The sequence below is a fragment of the Ovis canadensis genome, chromosome 5, assembly GCF_042477335.2.
Source record: "Ovis canadensis isolate MfBH-ARS-UI-01 breed Bighorn chromosome 5, ARS-UI_OviCan_v2, whole genome shotgun sequence".
Classification (NCBI taxonomy): domain Eukaryota; kingdom Metazoa; phylum Chordata; class Mammalia; order Artiodactyla; family Bovidae; genus Ovis; species Ovis canadensis.
This window is the reverse complement of record NC_091249.1, coordinates 32,836,626-32,861,725: the sequence shown is the minus strand read 5'-3', so window position 1 is coordinate 32,861,725 and position 25,100 is coordinate 32,836,626. Positions and strand designations below refer to the sequence as shown.

General features: G+C 52.8%; 2 protein-coding genes across 3 annotated transcripts in view; both read left to right on the top strand.

The window, feature by feature from the left end:
- ATCAY (ATCAY kinesin light chain interacting caytaxin) overlaps positions 1-5,550 on the top strand; it is a 32,332-nt gene extending 26,782 nt beyond the window's left edge. The window contains exons 9-11 of the mRNA XM_069590314.1: positions 156-191; positions 3,774-3,845; positions 5,442-5,550. Coding sequence (XP_069446415.1) covers positions 156-191; positions 3,774-3,845; positions 5,442-5,550 — 217 coding nt within the window. The remainder of the gene's footprint in view (positions 1-155; positions 192-3,773; positions 3,846-5,441) is intronic.
- Positions 5,551-18,449: 12,899 nt separating this feature from the next.
- NMRK2 (nicotinamide riboside kinase 2) lies at positions 18,450-23,463 on the top strand. Of its 2 annotated transcripts, none has more exons than XM_069589447.1 (7): positions 18,450-19,167; positions 20,940-21,030; positions 21,539-21,587; positions 21,675-21,831; positions 22,340-22,411; positions 22,773-22,879; positions 23,145-23,463. In XM_069589447.1, the coding sequence occupies exons 1-7, from the start codon at positions 19,142-19,144 to the stop codon at positions 23,228-23,230; spliced, it is 588 nt and encodes a 195-aa protein (XP_069445548.1). In that variant the 5' UTR covers positions 18,450-19,141; the 3' UTR covers positions 23,231-23,463. The 2 variants fall into 2 exon arrangements, with proteins under 2 accessions (XP_069445548.1, XP_069445549.1); XM_069589448.1 differs by having other exon boundaries at positions 18,963-19,167; positions 22,776-22,879.
- Positions 23,464-25,100: the final 1,637 nt, after the last annotated feature.

Below are 25,100 nucleotides of genomic sequence, written 5' to 3'. Positions count from 1 at the left end.
GATGAGGTGGGGCTTTGTAAAGTAGCTGCAGGCTATCCTGTCTGCTCTGAAGCCTGGCATGTGTTCAGATGTGACAGTGAGACTGCTTTCCTGTTCCCCAAGGGGAGAGGATTCCAAGACCACCTCTTAAGCCTTCTCCTTTTTCTGCCTTCCAGGTACGAGGAGGAACGGCTGAAGGCCAGGAGGGAAAGGTCTGTGCGGAGCGGCCAGTATTCTGGCCGGGTTGGGGCTGGCGCTGAGCTGGGTCAAGGCTGGGGGAAGCCGGCGGCTTCAACTCAGTTGGGACCCATGTCACGCACACATGTGTTTCAAAGCCCTGCCTTCTCTAGAAGGATTGGAGTCAGACCCAGGCTGGAATCCAGGCTCCCCTGCTCAGTCTCAGTATAACATTAGACAAGTGAAAAATTCACAGCCATCCTGCGGGTTATCATGAGGAATTAGGACCAGTGTAACCCACTGGGCAAAAATAGTGGGCTCGGTAGAGTCCTTCTAATGATGCTGATGACAGTGGGGGCTCGGGCCCGGGGAGCCTCCTAAGGCCCCCAGGTTGAGCCCTCCACCCTTCAGGAGGCCGCTCTCCCAGCCTCGGCCACCCCCCGGGGCTCACCCCCAGGTCCCCCTCCACTCCCTGCTTTCCAGTTTCCTCCTCCCTCTGAAACCATTTATGTCAGATTGGAACTCGAACCCAGCCAAAACCCACAGTGCCTTGTTTCAGGACCTGATGAAACTCGGGTTCTTAAAGTCTCACTGCAGAATTTAGTGAAAGACAAAGTGATAGGTAAGAGATGGATTTATGCAGATGCAGAGAGAAGTACACTCCACAGACAGAGTGTGGGCCATTGCAGAGGGCAAGCGCGGCCATGAAATGTGGTGTGGTTAGTTTTTATAGGGTGGGTAATTTCATAGGCTAACGAGTGGGAGGATTATTCTATTTTAGGGGAAAGGGTGGAGATTTCCAGGAATTGGGCAACTGCCCACTCCTTGGTCTTTTGACAGTGCCTTGGAACTGCCGTGGTGCCTCTGGGTGTGTCATTTAGCTTGCAGATCGAGGATCAAGGTCTAATCTAAGTCCTTTTATCTCTCTTCTTGGACCTATTTGATTCTTGTTTATGTTGTGTCCTTGGGCTATGTCATTCTTTCAAAAGTTGTGCCCTGCCTTTCCCTCCTGTTACACCTCTGGAGACCCCTCATCCCTCTGGGGACCCTTCTGCTCAGCGGGGTTCCCCTCTTGCCCTCAAGGGCTCTCTCCTCCCTCCAGGCCAAGCCCTCTACCATCCAGGAAACCCTCCACCCTCCAGGGTCCCCATACTCTGCATGCCCCCTCCTTCTCCCTTCCAAGGGCCCTCCACCATCTGGGAACCCCCCTATCCTCCAGTTTCCCTCCTCCTTCCCAGGGCCCCCTCCATCCTCCAGGGCCCGCCTCCCTCTGGGCTCCTTCCACTCTCTGGGACCCCTTCTGTCCTCCAGGGACACCTCCAAGGGCACTCTCTGCCCATGTAGGTCCTGTGGGTGCAGGAGAGAGGGAAGACAGAGCAGGGGTCCCTCTGGATGTGGAAGAGAGGGGAATCCATCTACTGTTCCCCTGCCCAGGGCCCTGGGGATCCTCCTGGGGGCCTGGGCCTTATCCTCTGCACAGTAAAGCCATGGGTCATGAAGATCCTTTTTGTATAGTTCTTCTATGTATTCTTGTTACCTTTTCTTAATATCTTTTGCTTCTGTCAGGTCCATACCATTTCTGTCCTTTATCGCACCCATCTTCACATGAAATATTCCCTTGGTATCTCTAATTTTCTTGAAGAGATCTCTAGTCTTTTCCATTCTGTTGTTTTCCTCTATTTCTTTGCATTGACCGCTGAGGAAGGCTTTCTTATCTCTCCTTGCTATTCTTTGGAACCCTGCATTCAGATAGGTATATCTTTCCTTTTCTCCTTTGCCTTTAGCTTCTCTTCTTTTCTCAGCTATTTGTAAGGCCTCCTCAGGCAACCATTTTGCATGTTTGCATTTCTTTTCTTTTTTTTTTTTTTTTTGCATTTCTTTTTCTTGAGGATGGTCTTGATCACTGCCTCCTGTACAATGTCACGAACCTCCATCCATAGCTCTTCAGGCACTCTGTCTGTCAGATCTAATCCCTTGAGCCTATTTGTCACTTCCACTGTATAATTGTAAGGGATTTGATTTAGGCCATACCGGAATGGTCTAGTGGTCTCCCCTACTTTCTTCAATTTAAGTCTGAGTTTGGCAATAAGGAGTTCATGATCTGAGCCACAGTCAGCTCTAGGTTTTGTTTTTGCTGACTGTATAGAGCTTCCCCATCTTTGACTGCAAAGAATATAATCAATCTGATTCCGGTATTGACCATCTGGTAATGTCCATGTGTAGCATCATCTCTTGTGTTGTTGGCAGAGGGTGTTTGCTATGACCAGTGCATTCTCTTGGGAAAACTGTTAGCCTTTGCCCTGCTTCATTTTGTACTCCAAGGCCAAACTTGCCTGTTACTCCAAGTACCTCTTAACTTCCTACTTTTGCATTCCTGTCCCCTGTAATGAAAAGGACATCTCTTTTGGGTGTTAGTTCTAGAAGGTCTTGTAGGTCTTCATAGACCCGTTCAACTTCAGCTTCTTCAGCATTACTGGTTGGGGCATGGAATTGGATCACTGTGATATTGAAAGTTTTGCCGTAGAAATGAACAGAGGTCATTCTGTCATTTTTGAGACTGCACCCAAGAACTGCATTTGGGACTCTTTTGTTGACTATGAGGGCTACTTCATTTCTTCTAAGGGATTCTTAGCCCACAGTAGTAAATATAATGGATATCTGAGTTAAATTTACCCATTCCAGTCCATTTTACTTCACTGATTCCTAAAATGTCTATGTTCACTCTTGCCATCTCCTGATTGACCACTTCCAATTTACCTTGATTCACAGACCTAACATTCCAGGTTCCTATGCAATACTGTTCTTTACAGCATTAGACTTTATTTCCATCACCAGTCACATCCACAGCTGGGGTTTTTGTGTTTTTTTGTTTTTGTTTTGCTTTGACTCTGTCTCTTCATTCTTTCTGGAGTTATTTCTCCACTGATCTCCAGTAGCATATTGGGCACCTACCGACCTGGGGAGTTCATCTTTCAGGGCCATATCTTTTTGCCTTTTCGTATTGTTCATAGGGTTCTCAAGGCAAGCATACTGAAGTGGTTTGCCGTTTCCTTCTCCAGTGGACCATGTTATGTCAGAACTTCCCACCGTGACCTGTCCGTCTTGCGTGGCCCTGCACAGCATAGCTCATAGTTTCATTGAGTTAGACAAGGCTGTAGTTCATGTAATCAGTTTGATTAGTTTTCTGTGATTGTGGTTTCTTATTCTATTATTTTCTAATCTTTGTTATTATTCTGATCCCTCTTGTTTATATTTTTCTTATTATATATATATATATTTATTATTTTTTTTCTTTTTCTTCTCTCTCTTTGCTGTTGGAGTCTCGTTTTTACCCTTCAGGGGCTGTTATCTTTTATTCTTCATTATCGTTCTGCTTTTTAAAAAATCTCTCTATTTTTTTGTTTTCTTTCTTTCTCCCCATGGCCTTCATCTTGATGAATTCCTGACCATCCCATCACTTGCTCCACCCTCTGGGCCCCGGCACTTCCCAGGGTAGGCAGACCCTCTCCAGATTGCTGTCAGGTCACGGCAGCCCAGATGGAGGGGCAGTGGGAGCCAACAGCCCCTCAGCCCACTCGGCCAGCTGGTCATCCCTGCTCACCTCTTTCTGTTCCCAGTGTGAGGCCGCAGCCGGAGTACGTCCTGCCCAGGTCTGAAGAGAAGGCAGAGGCGGGGCTGGCAGAAGACAGGTAAGCATCTAGGTGGCTGTGGGCAAGAGCTCACACCTGCCAGCGGCTGCCAAGCCCAAAGAACATCAGATGAAGGTGATCTGAGGTCACTATGGTGCTGAAATAAGACCACCTTGGGGCTTCCCTCGGAGAAGGCAATGGCACCCCACTCCACTACTCTTGCCCGGAAAATCCCATGGATGGAGGAGCCTGGTGGGCTGCAGTCCATGGGGTCTCTAAGAGTCGGACACGACTGAGCAACTTCACTTTCACTTTTCACTTTCATGCATTGGAGAAGGAAATGGCAACCCACTCCAGTATTCTTGCCTAGAGAATCCCAGGAATGGGGGAGCCTGGGGGGCTGCTGTCTATGGGGTCGCACAGAGTCAGACACGACTGAAGCGACTTAGCAGCAGCAGCAGCAGGGACTTCCCTGGTGATCTAGTGGTTAAGACTCCTCACTTCCACTACATGGGGCGCAGGTTCCATCCCTGGTCTGGAAACTAAGATCCTCTATGCTTCATAGTGAAGCAAAAACCAAAATAAAAGGTCCACCATGAGACCTACTCCATCAAACCATTTTAATATGGATTTAGTACATCTCTTTAGAGTCCCTTGGACTGCAAGGAGATCAAACCAGCCCATCCTAAAGGCAATCAACCCTGAATATTCATTGAAAGGACTGATGCTGAAGCGGAAGCTCCAGTACTTTGGCCACCTGATTCAAAGAGCCGACTCATTGAAAAAGACCTGGATGCTTGGAAAGATTGAAGGCTAGAGAAGAAGAGGGCAACAGAGGGGGAAATGGTTGGAGGGCATCACCGACTCAATGGACATGAGTTTGACCAAACTCCCGGAGATAGTGAAGGACAGGGAGGCCTAGGGTGCTGCAATCCATGGGGCTGCAAAGAGTCAGACATGACTGAGCAGTTGAACAACAACAGTTGTGGGCAACCAGCACCTCTCTCACAAACATTCTTTCCGCCAAGAGGGAGACCCTGTACCCCACTAAGCAGTTCCTTCCACTCCCCTCCCCCTCCTAATTTGTCTTTAATCCAGTGACTCTCTGTTGTTATAAAAGTCCTTTAGTGCCTCCCCCTGGGATGTGCAGACAGATGGCATGGGCCCCTCCTTCCCTGTCTCTTTCTGTGCCATCTGCCTCCTGCAGTTGCTGCTTGTTGTACCCTTCTTCTCCTGTCCTTGGGCTCTTTGAGGGCAGTGGCTATATCTTGGGACTGTCCCTTCCTCCTCCTCCTGCCCTGCATCTATCAAAAGGCCAAGCACGGGGACCAGGGGCAACTGATGTGCCTGAGAGACCAGGATCTGCTCTCAGATGGAGGTTCTGGCTGGCCTTTGTACAGGTCCTGGTGGGTGGGTCCCACCTTCCAGGCGGGTAGGCCTGGGGCAGCACTGGTGGTTTCACTTTGTGGCAGCCAAGGGGCTTGGCCGTCCTCGTGATTACCTGTCCTGGCTCATGTGTTACACAGCAGACACATGCTGACGCTTGCTTTGTGCCAGATCAGGATGCAGCCATGTTGGCCCTCATAGGGCTCACAGCCAAATGCCAAGTCTCCCCAAACAGGCAACTAATGCTAGGATTCCTTCCTTTTCCCACAGGTCTGCTCTGGCCACAGAAGATCAGGAAACAAGGTGCGTGGGAAGCCAGCGGGAGGGGGAAGAGGTGGTTCTTGGCACGTTTTTTGGAAACATTCTAAGTGGAACCTAGCCTGGATGAGTCCCTGTGACTTGGTGGTGGAGGGAGGAGGCACCAGGGAGGCAGAGAGATCATAGTTACCATGACAACAGGGCCTCCTCTGGGGTTGAGTGAGCAGCTGGTCCCTGCCCAACTCCAGGGGTTGCAGTGATGGGAGGCCCCAGGCTGAGGACCCTGGCTGAGAATTCATCCATAGCCAGGACCCCTGAAACCTGGGATTTAACTCAGCTGAAGGGTGCGCTGTCTGCCCACTACCTATCTCAGTGTGTCTGCCCGGCTCTAGATGCCAGAAAAAGCCTCCCTGTGTGTCACAAGTCCTGGGGACCACCCTCAGGGTCCATAGAAGCACTCACGGGACTCAGCAAAGCAGATCTGCTCACGGTTATGGTTTATCACAGTGGATGGGTGGATACAGATCAAAATCAGCAATAGGAAGAGCTGTATGGGGCTGGGCAAAGAAAGACAGGTGCGAGTTCCCAGCTGTTGTCTCCCAGGGGACTCGTGGGGACAGCCCTTTATTCTCCCAGCAGCTAAGTGTGGTGGTGCACAGCAAGTGTCACCAACCTGTGCTGCTTGCCAGGAGCCCTGGTGTCCAGCGTGTTTACTGGGGGTCAGTCATATGTGTGGTGGGCTGTACACATGGCTGACCTTCATCTCTAGCCCTTTCAGAGGTTGAGCGGATATCACATGGTCCACAGCTCCTGTCTTAAGTCATACTGGCAGCATAGATTATCCAGCATGACCCAAGGACCCAGGCAAGCAAAGATACTCTTATCAAGAAGGACATGCCAAGGTCATGGAGGTGGCCGCCAAGGGGCTGGGAAAGGGCCAGACTTTTCTTTGGAATGTGCAGGGTTAATCCTTGATCACATTCTCTGCTACAAATCTGTAACATGGGCCAGCTACATGTCTTAATACTATCCATGTGACCCAAGAAGCCCCAAGCTGAGAAATAAACATCAAAAATGGACTCAAACCAGTACTGCCCTGGAGACACTGAATAGAGGCAAGTTCTCAATGCGTTTCTGACAAGACCATCTCAATCCATGCGTTCTGAAAATAAGTCCCCGTCCGCAGACACAGAACACACAAGGAAATCATTCACCATGAAAAAAGTCAGATACAACAAACAGCAGAATTAGACACCCCCACCCCGGGGAACCTCAGGCAGAGATAATAAAAAACAAGCACTTTTAAAATGATTAAATACATAATAGGAAGAATGGTTGGGAGCAGTGAGTAGATGGACAGATGGATGGAGAGATGGGTGGATAGGTAGATGGACATGTATATGGGTGGGTGGATAAACAGATAGATGGGCTCAATGGATAGATGGACAGATGGGTGGATGGGTGATGGATAAGTCAATGGATGGATGGTTGAATGGGTGTGTGGATGGATGGATGGATAGATGGTTGCATGAATGGATGGTTAGATGGATAAATGGATGGTTGGATGGATGCATGGGTGTGTATGGATGGTTGGATGGATAAATGGATGGTTGGATGGGTGTAGGGGTGTGTAGATAGATGGATGGTTGGTTGGACAAGTGAATGGATGTATGGATGATGGATGGATGATTGGTTAGATGGATGAATGGATGAATGTGTGGATGGATGGATGGTTGGGTGGATGGATAGATGGATAAATGGATGAGTGTGTGGATGGATGGATGGATAAATGGATAGTTGGATGGATGGGTGTGTGGATGGATGGATGGATGGCTGGTTGGATAAGTGGATGGAGGGGTGAATGGTGAGTTGGATAAGTGGATGGATGGGTGGGTGGATGGATGATGGATGGATGGTTGGTTAGATGGATAAATGGATGAGTGTGTGGATGGATGGATGGTTGGATAAGTGAATGGAAGGATGGTGAATAGATGGGTGAATTGAAAACTGACCCAGTCTGATTGAGGGCACTCACCCTGGGGCCTACTCATTGGCTGGGGCACCAAGAGAGAGGTGCCCTTCAGAACCACACCTGGAAGGTGGGTGGCAGGTGGCAGACTTTGCAAGGTAGGTGCCACTCTTGCTGTCGAGGGCATGCCAAAGCCAGATTAGATCATTCTTTTGAATTCCACACACATTTTCCACTTTCTGTAAATCCAATCATGGTAACTTGACCATGTCTCTCCCTCTCCAGCATGTCCTGAAGTAACGTGAGCACAGAGGAGGACACGAAAGATCTCAGATGCCAAGAAACCTCTGTTGGATGCCCTGCGGCCCTGGATCTCATCCTCACCTCATCCCAAGTCCCAGTCTCTGGTGGGGTGCCCGTCTCCCCCATCCATCTCTGAAACCCAACATCCTTTCTAGCTGTTTGAAAACACTTAATGATGCAGTATTAATGCATCTGGAAAAGGACCCAGTTCTCCACCCTTCCACACTCATGAACTCATGGCCAAGAAGAGCGGGAAGCATCAAGCATGGCCCACGCGTCTTGGTGGCCTCAGAGACCCCATCCCACTGCACAGACTCCTGGTCAGGACCCTTCTCTTGCGTGTCACCTGGGCCAGGTTGGAGCCACAGATGCCCACCGACTCCCTGGCTGGGTCTGGATTCTTCCTCGTGCCTTTCCTCCCAGAACAGTCCCTGCAGTCCTGGGCATCGGGCCTGGAAGTTCAGCACCACCCCCAGCAGCACCGTGTCCTGGGGGAACTGCCTGACCTTGGAACTCAAGGCTTTTCCTTTAAACCAGCCCCCTCGCCACCTATAACTCCCACCTCCTTGGGGAACATCAGAGCCCATGGCACCAGTGAGGGCCACTGATAATCATCCTTGCCCTACAGTTGCAAATCCACCCCCTCCCTCAGTCTAGAACATTCTCCAGCCCCTTTAAGGCAGAGGCTGTGCCACAGGGCAATCCCAACCAATACCTCCTACCGAGAGAATGAGCCTCCTCACTTTCCCAATCCCTCCCCCTAGCATGGAGTTGGGATGTGCCCCTTTGGGTTCCCACCAGGAGCAGAAGCTGAGAAACCAGCTTTCAAGATAAGCTCATCACAGAAATACTGACAGATAAGAAAGCATATACAGGGTACTGGACTTTTGAGCGTTACAAATGTCACTGGGAAAAATAAATCACAGTGGTCTGGATGCTATGGCCACCTGCATTAAAAGGAGACAGATTTCCTTAGGGAGAAAAGAAAAAGACTTTTCTAATGTGCTCCAAAGGCCAGTCAGGTGGGCTCTAGAGGGAGTGAGTTCCCTGTCTCTCGAGGCATACAAGAAAAGGATGAGCATGCTTGCACGGAGTGGTCCCCTGCGGTCCCCTATGACCCTAAGAGTTTCTGTTTCCATGAAAAGTGTGAGTAGTTCAGTTGTGTCCGGTTCTTTGCGACCCCATTGACCCATGGACTATAACCTACCAGGTTTCTCTGTCCATGGGATTCTCCAGGCCAGAATACTGGAGTGGGTTGCCATTTCCTTCTCCAGGGGATTTTCCCGACTCAGGTATCAAACCCAGGTCTCCTGCATGACAGGCAGATTCTTTACCATCTGAGTCACCAGGGAAGCCCTCTGTTTCCATAAATCTGGGCAGAAGTCAAGCAGGGGCGGTGTCTGGCCTCTGTGGCTGGCTTCTTGGCTGGCGTCCTCCAGGTTTGATCGACCCCCTACCTCAATCATCTCCCAGTAGGAGATTCTTGGCATCAAGGGGGTACATCTAGGGTTACCCTGATGACAGGAGGGAGCCAGTGGCACTCAGCACTGAGGCAAAGGGACAACAAGGCTTTCCGCATGGCAGGAGTTGTTCCAACAGTGGCTCCCATCTTGGAAAATGCAGGGCCTTGGGCCTCTGTCTTCTGGAACCCAGCACTGCTCCTGCAAGGCTGGGGCCTTTGGGTGTCTGGTGGTATTTTTTAATTTGTATTTCTGCTCTATTTCCTGAACATCAAATAAAGGACAGGATCTGTGTTCCCAGCTCTGATGAGTTACCTGGAGCCCAAGGCAGGCTGCTTCTCTCCACTCCCACCCCCCTACCGAAAGTCCCCTCCATCCTGGGTCTGCTCGCGCTCCAGCCCTGCCCAGAGTGCCTCCTTTTATAAAAGGTGCCTCGGCATCTGCAGGGCCGGGTTGAACTCCAGGTTCAAGTGACTGGTTCTGCTCTGCTGATGAGATGGACACGTGGCCTGCAAGGCCCACAGATCCACAGTACAGTATACGCAGTAACTCCTAGAAACAGTGCTTCAGTGACAGTGAGAAAGGAGCCGGGGATAGGAACCGATGCATGCCACCCAACCTGACAGTTACTGACAGCCTGCAGAGCCAGTGGGGCTTCCCAAGTGGTTCAGTGGTAGAGAATCTGCCTGCCAACACAGGAGACGCAGGTTCGATCCCTGGGTTGGGAAGATCCCCTGGAGGAGGAAATGGTAACCCACTCCAGTATTCTTGCCTGGAGAATCCCATGGGCAGAGGAGCCTGGCGGGCTACAATCCATGGGATCTCAGAGTCGAACACAGCTGACCATGTGCGCAAAAACACGTGTGCAGAGGCCACAGAGGGACGAGAGGGGCAGACCATCCCGCCCTCAAAGAGTCTGTGGCCTAAAGATTCTGGCCGAACAAGAAATTTCAACACGGACCCCCACCCCGCCTCCCAGTTCACTGTGGCCCACCTGCCACCCCTCAGGACCACCAGCAGCCACAAACAACAGGCAAGTGGAACCAAGGACCCCAACCCAGCCACGCAGACCCCTCCAGAGTAGAGAGAGAGACCCCCAGGGAGGCAGTCTCCAGGCTGGCCACCTCTCCACAAGTGCATGAGGTTCCGAGGTGCAGCTCCACCCAGATGGGGCCACCATATCCAGGCGGGAGTTAGCTGTACCCTCCGAAATGGGCTTTGTGGAAGATTTCTATTCACAGGGCAGTTTTGGCTGAAACAGTGGACACCAAGCCCTCCTTGTGAAGGGACGTTGAGTTTTCCTCTGTGACACATGGGGTGCGCCATAAGTCCACCCCCGACCCAAGGTCATAGTTCACATGCCCATGCTTCCGACAGCCAGCTTTGTGGTTTTTTAAAACAAACAATTCATTATGATTACTGTCGTGATGTAAAGACGTCAGTTCCACGGGCTTTGGGGGATTTTCATGGGAAATAAAGCACCGGTGAGAATGGAGGTTTGTGACTTCTGTCCACGTGCATGGGATGTGGCTCTGGTCTTGGGCAGGGTGCAGAGACAGCAGATTTCACGTGCCAGGATGGGGCACAGCGACTTGGGTGACCTTAAGTCATGGCCTTTAAGTCATGGCCTGTCTTGCTTCTGGCTCCTGTCACCAGAATGGGAAGCCCACCTGGGTCCTTCCTGAGGCCTCCTTCTGGCTCTGCCTCTCTGTGATTCAAGTTCCCTTCCTGCCCCCAGTCTTGTCCAACTCTTTATGACCCCATGGACTATAGCCCGCCAGGCTCCTCTGTCCATGGAATTCTCCAGGGAAGAATACTGGAGTGGGTAGCCATTCCTTCTCCAGGGGATCTTCCCAACCCAAGCAAGTCATGGGGAAGTGGGTGGAGCTTGCAAGCCCCCTCTGGGCATCACAGATGGGGAGACTGAGGCACAGAGAGGGGGCGTGGCTCACCTGGGGTCACACGGACACTCAAGGATGGGTCTGAGATGTGACCTGTGCTTTGTTCCTCCAGCCATCCCATTGCATGACCGCAGACTCACACCCTCTGCTGGCTTAGGATCTTAGGATCTTCCCCCAAAGGGTAAGAGTGGGCCCTCCCATGCCAGGTACAGGAGGAGTCCTGTTGTCCACGCCCAGAATTTGTAGACCTGCTGGTGGCAGGGATACCAGGATGCATGTGTTCACACAAAGTCTCCATCAGGTTGATGGCAGGAGTCAACAGATGCCAACCCACCTGTCTCTGCCATCCCACCTCTGTGACATCCAGCGAGGTGCCCTTCACAGAGAAGGGCATTATTACTGGGAGGGAGCCAGTTGGCATGGGAGTGGTGAGGAGGGGGAGCTGAAGACGGCAGAACTGGTGCTGGGATCATGGGGTGCCGTGTCTGGAGGTGACGGTCCCACCCCTTCCTACCACCCCTCTGAGTCTTTGAGTATCTTAAGGGGGTTCCTATGAACCTCATTTATTCATTCACTCACTGAATAATGGGATTTAGCATATTCACCATACTGTACTGGGGATCCTCAGGGACCAGTCACCTCTCACGTTCCCAGCCCAGTGAGGGAGTCTGACACAGGGAACCAGGGCCTCACTAGGGATCAGGAGGAAAATCCAGGAAGGCTCCCTGGAGGAAGAGTTTTCTCTGATTGGAGATCACAGAGAGAAGAAACAGTTAGCCAAGCCTTTGGGCAGGCCAAGAGGTATCTGGCAAGGGCTAAGACTTGTAGGCTGGACCGAGTTGGGTGAGACAGGAGCAGGAAAATGAAGACTGGCTGAAGGAGTGCAGACAGAGAGGGCCTGAGGCTGGCCTGGCTACCGCTGGGTGTTACTGCAAAGCCAGAGCTGAATGGCCTAATGAGCTATTCTTAAAATCTATCGCTAATGGCGTTTAGCACATTCGCAATGCTGTGCAGAATGCCCGGAATATTGTCTGGGTCTGGAGGCCCTGTCCCCGTCAGCAGGCACTCCCCAGCCCCTGAGGACCAGGAGCCCGCTCTCTGTGTCTACGGACGGACTGGCCTGTTCTGGATGTGTCCCATGAATGGAATCTCACAGGATGGCGTGGGATGGTCACTTTCAATGACCTTGGGCTCTTTGGGGACAGGCAGGTCTGTATTGGGAGCCCAGGGTGAGCCATGTGCCAGGGTGAGCAACCCAGAGGCCTCCCAGCAGGGCCCTGCCAGGGAATGTCACTGTTACCCATGGTCCGGGCTGCGTGCCCTACAACGAGGCTCCCGGGAAATTCTTGCCGCTGAAACTGGGCCAGAGGTCACACACGGAGCTGGCATTCCCCCCGCCTGTGGGGCAGCTGATGGAGCTCAGGGTCACGGGTCCAGCCACGCTGCCGAGAGGAACCCGAGAGCCAAAGGGGCTGGAGTGGGGAGGAAAGGGGGGTGGGCAGTGGACAAGACCCCTGTCTCGGGCACTTGACACTCTGTCCCTGGTGGCCACCTTTGAAAGGAGGGTCACTGCTCCCAGTGACCTCTCCTGACCTCTGACCTTCAAGCAGGTCAGTCCTGCCTGAAGCCACTAGATGAGTCCGTTAAACAATTCTTAACCAGACCAGTCGCTATGTCCCCACCACTGGTTGACCCTCTCAGCAGGTGTCTTAGCCACTGCTGGTCCTCCCAGTGAAATAGGAGGGGAGGGAGGTCATGGGGGGCCAGAGAGGGCAGGGCCTGGGGGTGAGGACGCGTTACTTTTCATTTTTGGTCTCACCGCACAGCATGTGGGATCTTAGTTCCCTGACCAAGGACTGAACCTGCACCCCCTGCATTGGGGACATTCCAGTGTGCTTTTTTTAAATGCAAATAAGAATGGGAGGAATCTTTGGCACAAGAGAGTTGAAACAGGAAAGACAGCCCCCAATCTGGTTGTTATTGTTTTTTTTCTTTTCCAGTTTTATTTATTTAGTTTTGGCTGTGCTGGGTCTTGACTGCTGTCCAGCTATCTCTCCACTTGCGGAGGGCAGGGGTACTCGCCAGCTGTGGCATGCAGGTTTCTCACTGTGGTGGCTTCTCTTGTTGCAGAGCATGGGTTCTAGGACATACGGGCTTCAGAAGTTGCAGCACGTGGGCTCAGTAGTTTCGGCTCCCAGGCTCTAGAGCACAGGCTCAGTAGTGGCGGGCCACAGGCTTAGTTGCTCCGAGACATGCGGGATCTTCCTGGATCAGGGATCGAACCCACGTCCCCTGCATTAGCAGGCGGATTCTCAACCCTTGAGCCACCAGGAAAGCCCCCATCTGGGTTTTTACAAAGCTCCCTCTAGCCATCACACAGAGCAAGCAGGCTTAAAGAAAAACCGGTGCCCGACAGTTCAAGCCATAACAGCGGATTGTACTCGGGAGTCATTGCAGAGGGGCAGAGAGCGCACAGAGCCAGTTTCCACTCCTGACACAGCACAGGCAGGCAGGTTCCCAGCCAAGGAGCAGGTGGGGTCGGTGAATGGAAGATCACAGGAGGGGACATGAAGGGTAAGGGGGTCGTCTAGCTACACTGACTTAGCAGGATTCTTACTGAAATCCCCTTGTGTTTCAGCCAGCGTGCATACTTGCGTGCGAAGTTGTTTCAGTCCTGTCCGACTCTTTGTGACCCCATGAACTGTAGCCCATCAGGCTCCTCTGTCCATGGGGTTTCCCAGGCAAGAATACTGGAGCGATTTTCCATTTCCTCTTTCAGGGTATCTTCCTCACCCAGGGGTCAAACCTGAGCCTCATAGGTCTTCTACATTGGTAGGGGGTTTCTTTATCACTAGCACCACCTAGGAAGCCGTTGGCTGTGTTCAAAGATCTCCTGGCCCTTCCAGTTTCATTCATTCCTTCTGCCACTATTTAGGGACGAAGGGACGCTACCATTAGTGGACCTGACCTTGGTAGGCACTGCAGATACATCAGAAAACAAGACATGCATGGCCCAGCCTGCCCTGGAGGGAGCTCATGATGTGGAGAGAGGCAGTGGGGATCCAGAAAGTTTTCCTGGAAGAGGGGAGGTCCAAGCTGATGCAGGATAGCTTAGTCAAAGTTAGCCTGAGGGAGGAGGATTGGGTAAGGGGAGGGACGGTTCCCAGAAAAGACAACGGCATGTGCAAAGGCCCTGTGGCAGCAACTTTGGCTGCTGAGGGGCAAGTCAGGAGTGGGCAGGGCATCCTCCCTTCATACTCTGGGAGACCGGAGCCCAAAGCCATAGACATCCTCCCTCCCTTGCTTGGGGCTAGCAGCCTCCCTTTATACAGATGGGAACAGTAAGGCACAGAGAGGCCAAGGTGGAGCCTGAGCTCCCCCATGTGGCAAGTGGCAGAACCAGGATTCAAATGCAGGATTCAAACGCAGAATTCTTAACCAAGGATTCTTAAAGAGTAGGCCAGGGTGCCTGAGGGTGGTGGTCACTGACACCCCCTCAGGGGGTCTTCAAGGTCAGAATCATATATGGAAAAAAGATCCATTCAAAGTGACTTCCCTGGTGGCTTAGACAGTAAAGAATCCACCTGCCAATGCAAAAGACCTAGGTTCCATCCCTGGGTCGGGAAGATCCCCTAGAGAAGGAAATGGCAACCCACTCCAGTACTCTTGCCTGGAAAATCCCATGGACAGAGGAGCCTGGCGGGCTATTGTCCGTAGGGTCACAGTCGGTCACGACTGAGCATCCAATACTTTCACTTTCTTTCCTTGGTGGTCCAGTGGTTAAGACTCAATACTTCCGCAGCAGGGGGCACCACAGTTATTAAGCCTGTGCTCTAGAGCCCATGAGCCACAGCTCCTGGAGCCCGGGTGCCCTAGAGCCCGTGCTCCCCAACAAGAGAAACCATCGCAATGAGAAGCCTCAGCACCACAGCTAGGCAGTAGCCCCCGCTCGCCACAATTAGAGAAAAGCCCGCACAGCAGCAAAAACCCAGCACAGCCAAAAAAGATAAATATAATCGTCATTTAAAAATCATTTAACAAAAACAAGCGAAGAAACAAAGTGCAAGCAGAGAGTGAAAAAGAATAGTCCACCTTCATAAACCTCCTTCCATCCTGTTCAGGCATAGGACAGAGAAAACTACCCATAATGACCTAAAACAGGCTAAAAATCCTCCTTTATCTGTGTGTAAAGCTCGGTTTTTCTTCCTGTGAGTACATGCTAAGTCACTTCAGTCATGTCTGACTCTTTCTGACCCGATAGACTGTAGCCTGCCAGGCTCCTCTGTCCATGGGATTCTGCAGGCGAGAATACTGAAGTGGGTTGCCATGCCCTCCTCCGGGGGACCTTCCCGACCCAGGGATGGAACCCAGGTCTCTTATGGTTCCTGCATTGGCAGATAGATTCTTTACCACTAGCGCCACCTGGGAAGCCCTTTCTCCTGTACATCGACCAAAACAACTATGGAAGCCAGCTGAACCACAAGCAGATGCGAGAATCCTTCTAAACCAGACATTAAAGTGATTTGGGCTCTAAAATCACTGTGGATGGTGACTGCAGTCATGAAATTAGAAGATGATTGCTTCTTGGCAGGAAAACTATGGCAAATCTAGGCAGTGGGTTAAAAAGCAAAGACATCACTTTGCTGACAAAGGTCCATATAGTCAAAGTGGTGGTTTTTCCAGTAGTCAAGTACAGATGTGAGAATTGGACCGTAAAGAAGGTAGAACACCAAAGAATTGATGCATTTGAACTCTGGTGCTGGAGAAGACTCTTGAGAGTCCCTTGGACTGCAAGGAGATCAAACCAGTCAATCCTAAAGGAGATCAACCCTGAATACTCATTGGAAGGACTGATGCTGAAGCTGAAGCTCCAATACTTTGGCCCCCTGATGTAAAGAGCTGACTCATTGGAAAAGACACTGATGTTGGGAAAGATTGAAGACAGGGGGAGAAGGGGGCAACAGAGGATGAGGTGGTTGGATGCCATCACCGACTCAATGGACATGAACTTGGGCAAACTCCAGGAAATAATGAAGGACGGGGAGGCCTGGCATGCTGAAGTTCATGGGGTTGCAAAGAGTCGGACACAACTTGGCAACTGAACACACACACAGAGAATATCACTGTTTAACCTAAAAAAATTTTTTTATTTAAACAATATAAATTTATTCTCTGACAGTTCTGGAGGTGAGAAGTCTGACACAGGTCTCATAGAGCTAAGATCAAGATGGGGGCAGGACTGGTCCCTCTGGAGGCTCCAGGGAAGAACAGACTCCTGCCTTTTCCGGCTTCTAGAGCCGCCACATCCGTGGCTCATGGTTCCTCCCTCATCTTCACAGATAGCAGCAGGTTATCTTTTTGACCCTCCTGCTGTAGCAATGTGTCATCTCTCTCTGACTGTAGCTGGAAAGGTTCTCAGCTTTTTTGCTGTTGTCAACTGAAGCAAAAGTCACATAATATGCAACTAACCGTTATTGTAAAGTGTACCATTAGGTAACGCTTAGTGCATTCACAATGCTCTGAAAATATCACCTCTATCTAATTCCAGAACATTTTCATCACCGCAGAAAAACACCCTACAAGTAATCACCCCTCATTTGCCCTCTCCCAGGCCCTGGTAGCCACGAACGCTGTCTCTGCGGATCAGCCTGCTCTGCTCGTTTCCCGTCAGCAGAGTCACGCCCTGTGTGTCCTTCTGTGTCTGCTCCTCTCACTGAGCATCATGTCCTCAGGGTCCGTCCATGTGGTAGCGAGTGTCAGGGCTTCTCCCCTTCTCATAGCAGAATAATAGTCCGTGGGAGAATGGATCAGTTGTATATCCATTCATCTGCTAATAGACACTTAGTAATTTCCACCTTTTGGCTCCTATGACTCATGTTGCTATAAACATTCATGGACAAGCATCTGTGGAGACATGTGTTTTCATTTCTCTTGGGTTGACACTTTGAAGTGAAATTGGGTCCAAATAACTGCCAACTGTTTTCCACAGAGACTGCCCCGCTTCCCATGCCCACACAGGACTGCCATCTCTCTTCATCCTCACTGACATACACACAGTCCGTCTCTTTGACCGTGGCCATCCTAGAGGGTGTGAGTGGTATCTCACTGTGGGTTATTTATTCATTTTGGGGGTTGCAGCTTGCAGGATCTTAGTCCCCTGACCTGTGATTGACCCACACCCTTGGCAGTGAAGCACAGAGTCCAGACCACTGGACCACCCAGGAATTCCCTCACTGTGGTTTCCATTTGCATCTCCCTGATAATCAGTGAGGCCGAGCATCTTTTCATGTGCTTGTTGGCCATGAGTATATCTTCTTTGAAGAAATGTCTGTTCAGAGTCTTTGCCCATTTTTAAATTGGGTCATTTGTCTTTTTGTTGCTGACTTGTAAGAGTTCTCTATATATTCTGTCTAATAACTCTTTACCATACATATGACTTGTAAATATTTTCTTCCATCCCCTGCTTTGCCTTTTCACTTTCTTAATAATGACATTCAATACAAAAAAAGTTTTCAATTTTATCTAGCCCCCTCCCTGAATTTTTTGAAAACTACTATTTTTCATTAAAAAATATCATATTTGTGGACTTCCCTGGTGATGCAGTGGATAAGATTCCACCTGCCAGTGCAAAGGACACAGGTTCATCCCTGGTCTGGGAAGATTACACATGTTTTGGAGCAACTAAGCTTGTGTACCACAACTACTGAAGTCCAGGCACTCCAGAGCCCAAAGGCCACAACTACTGAACCCGCATGCTGCAGCTACAGATGCTCTGAAACAAGAGAAGCCACCGCAATAAGAAGGCTGTGCAGCATAACCAAGAGTAGCCCCCGCTGCTCACTGCAACTAGAGAAAGTCCAAGCAAAGCAACAAAGACCCAGCACAGCCAAAAATCAATAAAATTATAAATATATATGTATATTACATTCATGTGACCATGTAGTTTTATCATTTTAAAAGTTGAAAAGGCTTTAATCTTTCTCAGTTTTAAGTTATAATGTGGTAAATATTATCCATGACAGTAATCCATTTATTTATTTTTTTACTAAGGCCATCCCTTGAGCAGCTTTCGAGATCCTAGCTCCCGGACTAGGGAGCAAACTCACGCCCCCTTCACTGGAAGGACAGAGTTTTAACTACTGGACCACAAGGAAGACCCAACAGCAATCCATTTAAACCAAAGCTCCCTGGGATCCTCAGTCATTCTCAAGAGTGAGAAAGGGGGTCCTGAAAGCAAAAGATCTCCTTGGGTCTGGGATGTGGTCCCAGCTGGTCAGCAAGGTGTGCGTGTTCTGTGGGCGGATCCACAGAGCCATGCCTCCCCAACCCTAGCCCACCCAGCTGCTGAGAGGCCAGAGGCTAAACCCAATGACGCCAGGCCTCACGTGGCCGCCCAAAGAACGGGCCCTGGTGTCACGCTGAGATTTTCCCGTGGCCAGGGTCACCTGAACAAAGCTATCTTAGGATTCACCGCTCTGGACCTTAAGCCCATCTTGGCAGCAACCCCCTTAGAAAAGGAAGTCCCCTGCTGTGTGGAGCCCCCGGGGCTGGCCGGCTGCTGTGGCTGGAGACCGGGCCCAGGGGGGAGGTGTGAGCTCCTTTCTTCAGCCACCAGAGCCGGCCTTAATGTCAGGGTCAGGCGAGGGGACACACCGGCCTGGATATTTTTAGGGAAGGAAGGTGTGTGGCCGGTTATCTGTCCCCTGGGCAGCCTGGCCAGGAGGGGGAGGAGGGAAGGAGTAGGAGGAGGGGAGAGGGAGCGGGGTGACATCCACCCGCCGCCCCTGCCTGGCCGACCCGTGACTAATTTAGGCAAAAGGCAGCGTGGAGCTATTTCCATCCAGTGGGAACAGGTGCCGCGCGCCACCCCCACCCCGCCCGCCCACTTCAGCGCGCAGCCGCGCTCCCCATAGGCGGTGGGCCGCCCCACTCTGGGCGGCCTCCGTGCTGCCCCAGCCTATAAAGGCGCGGGGTTTTCTCAATGAAGCCGGGACGCACTGCGGGGTCGGGCCCAGCCGGGCACCCGGGAGTCAGGAGTCATCTTGCCAACCGCGGTCCCCGCCGCCCCTCCGCGCCGAGATGAAGTACATCGTGGGCATCGGAGGGTGAGCGGCCCGGGAGCGCGCGGAGGAGGGAGAGGCAGGCCGGGCGCGCCCCTGTGCGGGCCGAGGCGGCGGCCTGGGCAGGAGGCCAGGGGAATGAATGGAGGGCTGCCTGGAGCCTGGTGTCGCAGGGACCCGATGCCCAAGGTCGGAGTGCTGGGAGTGGGGTTCTGCCCTCTGTTTGGAAATTCCCCACTGGAAGTCCCTTCCCCACCCGGCACCCAAAGTAGACAAGACTCCCTGGGGATAGAAGACTTTATAAAGCTTAGGCAGTTCTGAAGGGCTGGAGGGTGGGGATGGGGAGACACCAACCCCAGGAGGCTCCTGGGCAGGTGGGGTGGGGTCCTCAGAGTGGCACTCCGCTGTGTGGCACCCGCCTTTAGAAGCTCCTTCTGCTGACCTCAGGCAGGAACCTTGCTTTCCTGGGGATTGTGGCCTTTTAGGACTACGCCTGGGAAGCATTTAGCAGAAGCCGGGCTGGCCTGAAGCTCCAACCTGGGCGGTCGCCCTGGGTCCACCCTGCTTTTGGTTTAGTGCTCCATTACCCTCTTGAAATTCTTCACAGAATGAGACAAGGGCCCCCATTTCTGTAGCCGGCCCTAAGGGCACCGTGTGCCTGTCAGCAACAACTCAGATTAACATCAGGCATGTGCTAACCTGCTCCCCTTCAGGCATGGAGGTCTCCTTTCCCACCAGCTCTTTTGAAAGCTGCAACTCCCTCCTTTCACACTCAGCTTTCCACTCCTGATTCCTGGGACAGGGACAGCCAGGTCAAAGGGACACTCACGTCCAGGAAGGCCTGACAGTCACCCTTCTGTGTCCTTCGACGGCCCCAGTCTAGAGTCCTTAGGGTGACCATCGTCCTGCTTTTCCTGGGACTGAAGGATCCCCAGGATTGGGGACTTTGGGCACTAAAACCAGAGATATCCCGGGCAGATGAGATTGAGCAAGATCACCCTGCTTTGCCCATTGTTTTTTGAGGATTTTATATATATTTTTTTGCTACACCACATGGCTTGTGGGATCTTAGTTCTCCACCCAGGGATCGAACTAAGACCCTCAGCAGAGAAAGCACGGAGTCTTAACCACCAGGGAATTCCCACCCTTTGTCCTAAGGTGATTGCCTCTTCCCAGGTTTGCAGTTTTCCATTTAGCACTTGCTTTAATAGTCTGGCTTTTTAAAAAAGCCCTGCAGAGGCTAGGTCACACGTGGGCCTCAGTTTCCTGGTCTGTAAGACCAGCTCCCGGCCCCACCTCCTGGGTTTGCGGTCACACTGAATGAGTCCGAACACGGAAAGCAGTGCTTCCCTGACCCCAGCTGAGACTGCGTGTTAACTTGTCAGCTTGTTCCCACCTCCTCTGCTCTTTTCTGTTTCTCTCCACCGGCGAGGGCAGGCCTATGCCTGGCCCACGTGGGCAGTGGGCAGCAGGATGCCGGGCGGCCCAGGTTGGCCACTCAGAACCCCTCCCCTGACTTTCCGTTGCTGTTGCTGTTGTCCAGTCACTCAGTCGTGTCCGATTCTTTTCGACCCCATGGACTGCAGCATGCCAGCCTTCCTTGTCCTTCACTGTCTCCCGGAGTTTGCTCAAACCCATGTTCGTTGAGTCAGTGATGCCATCCAGCCATCTCATCCCCTGACTTCAGATGAATAGAAATACCCTCTTAGCACTACAGCCTTGTGTTTTAGGTTTCAGTCTGATCCTGGGGGCCCCTCAGACCCAGACAGGCCCACAGAAGGGACCCAGGCAGCCTCACAAGTATGCTCTGCCTACAGCATGACCAACGGCGGCAAGACTACCCTGACCAACAACCTCCTCAAGGCGCTGCCCAACTGCTGCGTGATCCACCAGGATGACTTCTTCAAGGTGGCTGCCCTGGCCAGGGGCAGGGGAGGGAGATGGCCCCGTGAAGGAGCCTCAGGGCAGGCAGACCCCTTGGGGGTGCCCTGGGCACGGCGTTCTCAATTACTGAGCACCTGCTATGTGCCTGGCAGGTTCTCAGGGCGCAGACAGGGGAGGTGCAGGTCCCAGAGCGGATGTGTTGCCTGGGCGGTGCCCTTTATCCTCTGCTCCACCCCTGTCCCGTCTGCAAAGTGGGCTCTGAGCCCACCCTCGCTGCTTTGTGGAGGGTGAGGGGCAACTTCACTATGGATGTAACTGGTCCCCACTCCTGGTCCCAGTAGTCATGAAGCTGGGGAGGGGGTTCTGAGTGCCTTGCCTGGGACCTCAGAGCCTGTGACTCTCAGCTGCAGGGGAACGGGGCAAGCAGGTGCCCCCAGACCCTCACCGGGGGCTCTCCGGGTGCTGTTCCCCCAGGGTGGGGTGAGGTGGGAAGGCGGGCACTGAGCCCGCGGCTTGGGCTCCTCTGTTTCAGCCCCAAGACCAAATAGCAGTTGGGGAGGACGGCTTCAAACAGTGGGACGGTAAGAATGGACGGCGGCAGCCCTGCGCCCCTGCCCACAGTACCCCCCGGCCCCCACCCCACTAATGCCCTGTCTCCCGCCCCCTAGTGCTGGAGTCCCTGGACATGGAGGCCATGCTGAGCACCGTGCAGGCCTGGGTGAGCAGCCCCCGGAAGTTTGCCCGCGCCCACGGGGTCAGTGTCCGACTGGATGCCTCAGACACCCACATCCTCATTCTGGAAGGCTTCCTGCTCTATAGCTACAAGTGAGTATCTCCAGATCTAGGCCCCGGGCAATGCAGGCCCTCCCAGGTCACCAAGTCTCTATTTCGACAGACAGGACACCAAGGCCTGGGGGTGTGGGAGGCTTGGGACTGGGGCAGCAGGAAGCGGGAGACAGGCCTCGGAGTCTGATCCAAGGGTCTGGGGCAAAAACCCACACCTCTTGGGGGAACTGAGTCTTCTGTCTAGGACCTCAGCTTCCTCAGACAGCAGGCTTGGTGGGATCCCCAACCTTGCTGGGTGACCCTGGGCAAGACACTGTACCTCTCTGGGCCCCCGAATTGGGAGAGAGGGATGACTCCACCCTCAGAGTAGGGGGGCACAGTGGGCATAGCAGGAGACTGGCCACTGCTGGTCCCCTCACTCATCCCTAACTTAATCAGCCCAGACCCCTCTCCCCACCCCACCCTTGTCACCCAGGAACATGCCTGGAGGCTCTGGGGTTGTGTGCTTTGGCCCACGGGCGCTGACCATGTCCTCCACCCCTGCCAGGCCCCTGGTGGACTTGTACAGCCGAAGGTACTTCCTGACCGTCCCCTATGAAGAGTGTAAGTGGAGGAGAAGGTGAGCCTGGGGGGCTCTGTCTGCATCCCCAGGGGGAACCAGGAAATGGGTAATGCCTGCCAGACACACGGCCACCCTGAAGCTGCAGACTGCTCGGCAGCAGGCACTTGGGTGGCCAGTGCTGGGTTCCAGAGGCCCACAGCCTGGGGTCCGGATAGCATGACCCACCACTGCCCTGCCGTGGGCATCTCCCAGGCCCACTGGGAAAAATGCTGGAAGTTGGGGCACCCAGGCCCCAGCACGGGGCCCCTGGCCCCATGGGGTCCCCGCTCCTGACCTAGTTCCCGCACCCCAGGCTCTGCACTGGCACCACCCTCAGGTGGCCTGCATGTTGCTCATCCTTGCCCATCTCCCTCCCCAGTAGGCGAAGCTACGCGGTCCCTGATCCTCCTGGCCTCTTCGACGGCCACGTGTGGCCTACGTACCAGAAGTATAAGCGGGAGATGGAGGCCAACGGTGTGGAAGTGGGTAAGTCCCTGAGTGAGATGAGGCTGGCCCCTCCCCTCCGGGACTTGGTGGGAAACCTAGAAGGCCTTCCTCGAGTCTCGCCAGCAGTCTCTTGCTTTGGGGCCCAGATGCTGGCCTGTCCCAGCTGCCTAACTCTGTGGGTCCGCTTCCTCCTGACCCAGCAGTCTGCCAGCCCTGCTGTGAGCTGGTTGGCAGCAGCCCCAGGGATCCGGCCCTCCCTTGGCTGAGCCCCCTGGGCCCCTGACTATGGCCTTTCCGACTGCAGTGTACCTGGACGGCATGAAGTCCCGCGAGGAGCTTTTCCACCAGGTCCTGGAAGACATTCAGAACTCACTCCTGAACCGCTCCTAGCAAGGCCCAAGAGGAGGCACCCAGCCCCCACTGCAGGGACCCACACACAGCTCCGGCCACAGCGCGGCCAGCGGGTGGCACTGCAGCCGGGCACTGCGTGATCATTCCCGTCGGAGAAGTCTTGTACAGATGAGAGTGGACGCCCCGCTCATAGCCCAGCAGCTTGGGGCCCACAATGCATCCATCCATAACCTCAACGGCGGCTTACTTATTAAACCTGATCCTGTTTTTTAGTTGTTGGGGTCCAGCCTGTTGTGTTTGAGGTGCCAAGAGGGCCTCTCCCGGCCCTTCTCCTCAGTGTACTGGTAACCTCCACGGGTGACGCTGAGAGCTCCGGGCAGTGGCAGTATCCACCTGGTGGACCCATGGCAGTGTGGCCCTGGGTGGCTGCTTGAGGGTCTTTGGGCCTATTTTCCTCAAAAGGGCAATTTCCTGCCAGCTTTCAGCACGTGGCGCGGCACGGCCCAGAGCAGGGTCTGGGAAGTCAGCCTGGCCTGAGGGTGCCCCTGGCTCTTGGCTGAGCCCCACCCTCACTGCACCCTGGCACTTCCCCCATGATCGGAGCTGATACTACTTCTCATGATCCAGGAGGCTCATAAGCACACTCTCCGTGTCCCTGAGCCAGCCCTAGAAGGCTGGTGGTTCAGTTTATCGTGTACACCCATTTCACAGACAGGCCTGTGGAGATCCACAGAAAGGGTTGGTTCACAGTGGGTCGGTCCTGTAAGTCCTGCCCTGCCCCACATTTGGGGTCCTAGGCTCCTGGGAAATTGCTCACTTTCTGTATCCCAGGTGGAAGCCTCCTGCTCGGATCCTGCCCCTTCTCAACAGTCTTCCTGCTAACAGAAATCACCTGGCACAGCGCTCACCACTGCCTTTTGCCCCTGCAGCCTCATGACTCAGCAAAGAGCAAGACACAAACAAGAGAGTGCTGAGCAGATGGAAGGCAGCCCAGCAGGGGCAGGGGCTTCAGCTCAGGCCCAGTGCAGCCACTAGGAAAGTGACCAGCCATCCCCATGTACTGGGGACTTTCCTAGTTTTAACACAGAAAGCCCTGTTTCCCCAGAAATCTCTCAGAACCGAGATGATTGGTCACCATATTTTTAGTCTTTCTAGGGGCAGTGGAGCAAAGGTGAAGGAGCCCACAGGTCGAAGGTCGGGAGGGCCTGGGTGTCCATCCCTGCCTGGCCATCAACCAACTGTGTACCTCGTGGCTCAGGACACCAAGTCTTGGGACATTTGTTGAACCTGTTAAGTGTCTGCTTGCTTCAAATCAACAAAACCAAAGAACAAACGACACTATTATGGGCTGAATTGTATACCCTCACATTCATATGTTGAAGCCCTGACCCTTAGGACCGCAGAATGTGACTGGGTCGTGAAGGTGGGTCTTAATCCAGGATGACTGGTGTCCATACAAGGAGAAGTTGGGGGACTTCCCTGGGGGTCCAGTGACTGAGACTCAGCACCCAATGCAGGGGGCCTGGGTTTGATCCCTGGTCAGGGAAATAAAACCCACGTGCTGCAACTAAGACCCAACACAGCCAAATATATACATAAATACAAATTAAAAAACAAAGTCTTCTAGGGACTTCCCTGGTGGTCCAGTGGTGAAGACTCTGTGCTTCCACTGCTGGGGGTGTGGGTTCAATTCCTGGTTGGGGAACTAAGATCCTGCATGTCATAAGTATTTTTTTTTTAATTCACCAGGTTTTGATAAGAAAAAAAAATCACCCAAAGTAACTTTTTTTTTTTTGGCTACATCAACACTGCTTATGAGATGTTAGTTTCCCAACTAAGGATTGAACTTGGGTTCCTTGCAGTTAGAGTACCTAGTCCTACCAAATGGACCATCAGGGAATTTCCCAAT

Excerpts from the sequence above, each read along its gene's own strand:
- NMRK2 (XM_069589447.1), top strand. The coding sequence starts at position 19,142 with ATGAAGTACATCGTGGGCATCGGAGG. Across the intron at positions 21,588-21,674 it reads CGGCTTCAAACAGTGGGACG|TGCTGGAGTCCCTGGACATG; the intron begins GTAAGAATGGAC and ends CCCGCCCCCTAG. Across the intron at positions 21,832-22,339 it reads TTCCTGCTCTATAGCTACAA|GCCCCTGGTGGACTTGTACA; the intron begins GTGAGTATCTCC and ends CACCCCTGCCAG.